This window comes from Monopterus albus, unplaced genomic scaffold, assembly GCF_001952655.1.
Source record: "Monopterus albus unplaced genomic scaffold, M_albus_1.0 scaffold26.1, whole genome shotgun sequence".
Taxonomy (NCBI): Eukaryota; Metazoa; Chordata; class Actinopteri; order Synbranchiformes; family Synbranchidae; genus Monopterus; species Monopterus albus.
In genome coordinates this window covers 2,890,022-2,896,666 of record NW_018127906.1, presented here as the reverse complement: position 1 = coordinate 2,896,666, position 6,645 = coordinate 2,890,022, and the positions used below count along the sequence as shown (strand labels likewise).

Sequence of the window (6,645 nt, the reverse complement as noted above, 5' to 3'; positions counted from 1 at the left end):
ATGCGTAGTACCCGACATGAACATTACAGCTAATGTGCATAACCTGCACTGATTTATTAGAAAGCAGAATTACTTCCTGTGCTTTGTGTCTCTTTCATTCTAGGGATTTTGCTCCTAGGTGGGAGTGGGGGGGCTGGGATGTATGTCTGTGGTGCCTCCTATTGTGTCATAAGACGTCCATGACAGTACCTTGTATTTTTTTCCCATGCTTTTTAAAGCTTTTGCAACAATAGGCTAAATTAGAGGATGAGGGTGCTATAATGTGTTTTATGTTGAACTATCTCTCTTTTTTTTCTGAAGAACAGGGCAAAAGATGTCAAGGTGAAGCAAGATGGAGGGAGGTCAAAGGTCAGGATGCCTTGGATTCCACCAGGAAAACTGTCCTGTCGAAGAAATGTGAGCTCATACAAGTGTCGGTCTCTCTCTCTCCCACTGCCATGTTTTCAACCAGCGCTAACAAATATGCTGGGAAGTGAATACAGTTGGGGAGAAGAAGGGATATTCTGTTAGGGATTTGGACTGAGTGCTAAGTATAGACAAAGACGGGAATTAAACTGCATTTAAACAGAAGTGATAATCTGAGCTAGCTGCTGTCCAGTTTGTGTGATTTCTCATGTGAAACATAAACACAAAGAGCAGAAATCTGACTCCTGTGAGAAGTCAAGAAGTAAGACTGGTGATGAATTAACATTGAATGCTGTTGCAGTGTTTTTTCTCAAATTATTTGAAATTAATAAGTGAATAAACATGTTCCAAACAAGTAAAGGATGTTGATGCCGGCATGTTTCTGGTCGGGGATTTAGGCGGAACTAAATAAATACTTCAAATGCTTCAATGGTTGAATAGTTTTCCCTTAGCCCCCGTTTGGTTTTGCAGAATTCACTACAGGGGTTTATTGTTTATTCTACAGCCTTGATTTACATTTTGTTGTCAGAATTCAGTTTGGAGCTTTTCTAAAGATGTGAATTTCATTGTTATCTGTGTGTTTTACTGAACATGAATTCAGTTTGTTTGTGTCTTAGGATCAGAGACATCGAGTACAGCATCAGTCAGAAAGTAGGGATGTTGGAGAGGAGCAGGAAGATGAGCTGGCTGCAGTATCCAAGAACCTCAGTGTCCTACTCAGAGAGCATCATTTAAAGAAGTAAGAACCAGTTCAGCAGCTTTCTGTAGTAGCATTGCAGTAGCATTTGTAGCTGCAGTACATGAAACCAGAGTTTCACTGTGGTAATATACATAGGTGGGTTTAGATTTATCATCAGAAAAGTTGACAAAATGCTCTTATGAGATGCCTTTCTGCTGCAACTTAACCTTCCAAGCTGTATGCACATGTTGGCATTTCAGGTTTTTTTTTTTCTCTTGCTTCAGGTCAGATTCTGGGGGTCAACACAGAGACACAGATGTGCTCCTGAGGGCACTCGTGGAAGCAGAAATCGACGGTGTAGCAGTAGCTAATCAGCTGACAGCTTTGAAGGAAACTACTGACAGCCTCGCTAAGGTAAATCTGGCTCCAAATAATCATTTTGGGTGCACATCTGGAGAGGAGGATGAAGTACAGATGCAGGATGAATGAACAGAGGACTTACTTTGCTGCACATGATTGTGTTTTTATTTATTCATTTATTGTCTTAGGACAAGCAGCTGTCAAAGTTGCACGCAGCTGCACTGGGTCGACAGCAGGGGTTGTTGTTAGAGAAGATAGAGATGTTTGACCACACGAACCGCAGCCTTCGAGATCTCCTCAGAGAGTGGAGCGAACATGAGGTACAGGACGGTTGTGCCGTTTGAGCCTCTGTCAAAGCCCCAGCTGGAGCTTTATGCACCATACCACATGTTTGTTGTTTCCATCATTTATCAGGCAAAAATGCCAAACATTTACTGATTTGTCCTACTCAAATGTTTCATGCTGTTCTCTTTTATTTCTCTGTGTATGAAATATCTAGAACTGCTGAAATAATTGGCTTATTAAATAATAATGGAAGCATTCATTAGATTAATAATTAAATTTAAGTGTATTCACAACTTTTTAAAAAATTTGTTTTGCCTTTATTTTCATTATCTTTATGGGGTAAGTGAATTGCAGAGAGGAAGGAGGGGAGGCAGAGAAGTGAACCTGCGACACAGGTCGGCAGTCAGACTCAAACCACTGACGTCATGCACACTATGCTTGTATGTGGCGTGCCACACTGTGGCCGTTTGGCTATCGAGGCAACCCCAGTTGTGTTCACAGCTGTTTAATTTTTTATTCAAATAATTCAGTTTGTGCTTTTTTTAGTTGATTTTACTGCAAGAATAGTGCATCTAAACTGTGAGCTTATGCCAAAAATTACATTGAAAATCTGTAACTCTTCAAGTGAGGTGATCACCTCAGCTCAGGGAGGACAAACATTGACATGTAGAACCTCTCCTCTTACTGTTGGTCGGATTCTGTGTTGGTGTGTCTGCAGAGAGAGTCACTGGTGTTGTCAGAACAGAAAGAAGCCTTGAAGAGGAGACTGATCGACACCGAAGCAGAGAACATTGTGAGTGACACACACTGCTGCTTTCCCCTTTATGCACACGCTCATCTGCCATTAGGTAATGTCCCTGGAGTTTGTCCTTGTTTGTCTGATTTTGTTACAGCGACTTCTGGCCAAACTCACCAACAAGGAGAAAGAGGCATCTAAGCTTGCTGAGCATTTGGACTTTGAAAAGGTGAAGAATTATGACTGGAAGTTTGTTACCTGCAGTTTGTCATAGCAAAAAGAAAGTATAATATCTTCCACAGAGGCATAGACAAATTTAAGGTCCCTCTCGCCCTCTGCTTTCTTCTGTCATTGTAGGACAATGTGAAAACCACGAAGGAGCTTTCAAGAATCTTTGAGTCAACTCGTGACCATCTGGAGTCTCAGCTCAACAGAGCAGAAGCTGAAAAGACTCATCTGGCTGCTCACATTCAGGTGTGTGGAGATACGACACAATAAAACCCACACACGCCTGTACCATCACACGTGGACCATTTGTTTTTATTGGCCCATCACACGCTGACAGTGTGATGTAGTTGTTGGTGTTAGAAGAAATGACCAGTGACTAAGCAAAGTGACTCTGTAAGGCTTTAACACCACTGTCCTGAAAAGAGTCAGTCAGATGACTAATAATACAGTATTTCCACTGCTGGTTCACATCTGTCTGAGATTTCTGACTCCACAGGATAAAATGAAAGAGAAATTAAATAAGTTTGCAATGCTCACAGCATTTGCACTAATGCTGCATTCACACGGACGGATTCAAAGTAGCTGCTGTATGTGGTGAATCTGCAGCTTTGGGGGTGAGTTGTGTTGAGCTTGGACTTCACATAGTCTGCTCTGACTGGACAGTTGTGGGTGTTTTGTTTCTGCACGTCCTTCTTCTTTTTCATGCCCCAGTAACTTGTTGGAGACAACGACGATGAGATTTTCCTCCATTTTGTCTAAACGTCCTTCATGTGGTGGAGTAGAGCAGTGAACAACTCTGTGCTTCTCTTTTTGTTGGAATCGAGACGATGGCGACTGCTTCACACATGCATCAGAGGATGTTTTCATAAAGCTGAGCGTTCCTCAACCTTCCCTTGTGGTGCAGCAGGGTGCTTTTTTGAATCTGTTGAGCTCTGGGGGGTGGGGGGGGGCTGCAGAGCCAGGTGTCATTCACGATGAATGGCAGCTGTCGCACCCTTTTGAATCCATATGTGTGAACGCAACAAAAGAGAATGATTCACGTATGACACTGAACGGGTTTCTTTTTATGTAGCTGCTTTCTGAAAAAAGGACATTTAAACATTTTAACTTTGCCCTTATCTGGTCTGTAAATGGCTACGCCTCCTTTCTGTGTGGGACAGAGGATGCAGCAGAGCCACGAGCAGCTGCACCAGGAGCTCCAGGCTCTGCAGGAGGAACTACAAACTCTAAGGCAGCGGAGGGAGGAGAAGGAGCAGGGGCGACAAGACCAGGAAGCTGTGGCCCAGCTGACCCAGCAGGCTGAGCGAGCCGAGGAGTCGGTCAGACAGCTCGCAGAAAAACTTCAGGAGAAGGTCAGTGTGCAGAGCTGCCGACAGCACAGGTCTACACCACAGTAAATCCCAAAGCAGCAGAGTGGTGGATGAGGCACAGGATCCCTCAGTCCCCAGATGTATATCTGCAATGTAACAGGTAAATGTTAGAATGCAGCAACTACCCAGAGGCCCCAGGGTTGCTCACTGTCATTTCTGTTTAATGGCAGATTTCTTAGAAATTTGCAGCTGTGACTGGTTCCCTATCTTCTACAGTATGTCATGGCCCAAGACTTGTACAATGTTTTATGACTTCTGCAGCTCCAGTACAAAGGAGGGTCATTGTCACACAAACCATCAAAGACAGGTGTGTCTCCAAACCATTACGTTCTTTAGGCTGAGCCACACACACTGACATGTTGTTTGATCACACACTTTTATGTCACTCAAGTCCAGAGGAAGTTCAGCCAGTGTGTTGGTTCAGTGGCAGTATTCCAACCACCAAATACAGAAGTGAGGACTCGCTGCCTCGCTGAGTGTGTACAGTACATACAGCAGGCACTAATACATGTTGTGGTAGTTTCCTGCTTGTTGAGTTTAACTTCACTGCAACTCCTGTCCTGTAGTTTCTACTGTACCTGCTCTCCTGTTTGCATGTAACGCCTTCATCAGGAGCTCCTACAGTGTCTGTAGTTTTAGACACTAAACACAGTGAGGATGCTTTCAAAAGTAAGGCCATGAACAGAAACAAAAAAATCTGTCACTGTTTGCTGTGACCCCTCTTTGTCTTTAATCCAGCCCCAGGTCTCCTCAGTCCACCTGCATATGATTTTTCCAGGTACTGGGCAGGTCAGTTGTTGGAGAAGCTGCCGCAGTTCTTCTGTGGATTCAAGCTGTCTCAGTGTCTCTGTCTCTTCATGTGATCCCAGACAGACTCCATGATGCTGAGGTCAGGGCCCTGTGGGGGGCCAGACTATCTACTACAGGACTCCTGCAGTAGATAGTGCTTTATGGCTCTGGCTGCAGGTTTAGGCTCAGTGTGAAGCTACAGGATGAATCTGGGACCAATCAGACGGTCTCCTGATGGTCTGTGGTGAATGAGAATCTAAGCATCTGAAGTGCCTAAAACATTTGCACAGTACTGTATTCCCCCAAATATAAATGAGTTCCAGGTGTGAAATAATTCCAAGTCTAAAACATGCCAAATAACCTGGAGACAATTTGTGCGTTTTATCCTGAAGGAAATCCAATTGGCTGAAGCTCTGTCCACATCCAGCGACTGGTGCCGCAGACACACTAAAGAGGCAGCTGCTAGAACACAGCTGGAAGAGGAACTCTCCACTCATAAACTGTGAGTGCACCCAGAAACACATCTAATTTATTCATCAAATAATAACTTTTACTGAATCACCACCACAAAGTGACAAAGCTAAGTGGGCCAAAATGGTGCAGAGTATAAAACAAATGATGTGGTTTTCTGCAGTAAAATGTGATCTGATCTTCATCTAAGTCACAACTACAGACAAATACGTGCTTAAAATAATAACAAACAAACAATAATGTGTGTTTTCTTTAACACACCCATTAAACAAACAGTGCTGGTGGAGGTAATAGCTGAGTGAACTTCTTTGGCAGCAATAACCTGAGACAAGCTTCCATCACAGGCAGGTGGCCGAGCTGAGCTCTCAGCTCCGTTCGGCGGAGGAGAAGAGTCGGGTTGAGAGGGAGGAGCTCAGGGATCAGCTCCATCACCTCAGCGCTGAACACGCCTCCGCCGAGCTGGACAACCAAAAACTCAAGGTACCTTCAGAAAATGTCCACAGCAGGTTTGAGGTTTCCCATAACAATTTAAACAGTAGTTAATCCAATGTGAGTTTTTATGGAAAACAAGTGTTCGTGAACCATCGTTACTGAAGTGCCTTATGTGTGATTATCTTGGCAAATGTGCTGCATAAAATATTGATAAATTATCAGAATTTTGACAGATTCTGCTTCTGCTGTGTCATCATTTCTGTGGACGAAAGGAAATGTATTATAAACATACATCCTGTTTAGAGTGAGCTGACGTCATCTGAGGAGAAGCTCCGGGGGCTTCAGTCCGAAGCTCGTCAGCTGAAATCATCAATCAGAAAGCATGAAAACCAGGTGGAGAAATACAAGATGAAGGTACCGTCTGACTGCTGCTGTTTCACTTTACACACCGATCACTGCAAATAAATGAGAACCAACTTCAAAACATGGCAAAAAAAATTGGAATAATTATTTACGTTTCTGAATAATGTGATTGTGATGGTCTAGTGAGACCAATCACAAACCGACACCGTAAGCCGCTCCTAACCGCTCTCTGCCCCTCCCATCATGTCCTCTTTCCTAGCAATGACATAAACTACAGATGCTAACACATCCAGAAGGAAGAACGCCACATCTGGATCCAGTCTGAGTCCTCTGGCTGCTTTTAACCCTCTCCATGTCAAACAGCCAAACCCATGTTAACCCTGGTTGTTGCTCTTTCTTTGTCCCACTCTCTCTGTGCTAAAGACGCCACCTCTTCACTTTGGCAGTCGCTGGTTCAGACCTTTAGCAGCCCAGAGCTTCTCCATGGCTGTTTGTCATGGCTTCAGGCCTGGGAAACACTTTTTTGT

The 6,645-nt window shown here is 43.9% G+C and overlaps 1 protein-coding gene across 1 annotated transcript in view; it reads left to right on the top strand.

Annotated features, from left to right (window-relative positions):
• LOC109957322 (outer dense fiber protein 2-like) overlaps nt 1-6,645 on the top strand; it is a 13,919-nt gene that overhangs the window by 4,112 nt on the left and 3,162 nt on the right. Inside the window, exons 2-12 of the mRNA XM_020595109.1 lie at nt 301-396; nt 1,023-1,144; nt 1,369-1,498; nt 1,633-1,764; nt 2,448-2,522; nt 2,623-2,694; nt 2,823-2,939; nt 3,854-4,045; nt 5,245-5,354; nt 5,668-5,803; nt 6,059-6,169. Of these exons, the coding sequence (XP_020450765.1) occupies nt 355-396; nt 1,023-1,144; nt 1,369-1,498; nt 1,633-1,764; nt 2,448-2,522; nt 2,623-2,694; nt 2,823-2,939; nt 3,854-4,045; nt 5,245-5,354; nt 5,668-5,803; nt 6,059-6,169 (1,239 nt within the window). The 5' untranslated portion in view covers nt 301-354. The remainder of the gene's footprint in view (nt 1-300; nt 397-1,022; nt 1,145-1,368; nt 1,499-1,632; nt 1,765-2,447; nt 2,523-2,622; nt 2,695-2,822; nt 2,940-3,853; nt 4,046-5,244; nt 5,355-5,667; nt 5,804-6,058; nt 6,170-6,645) is intronic.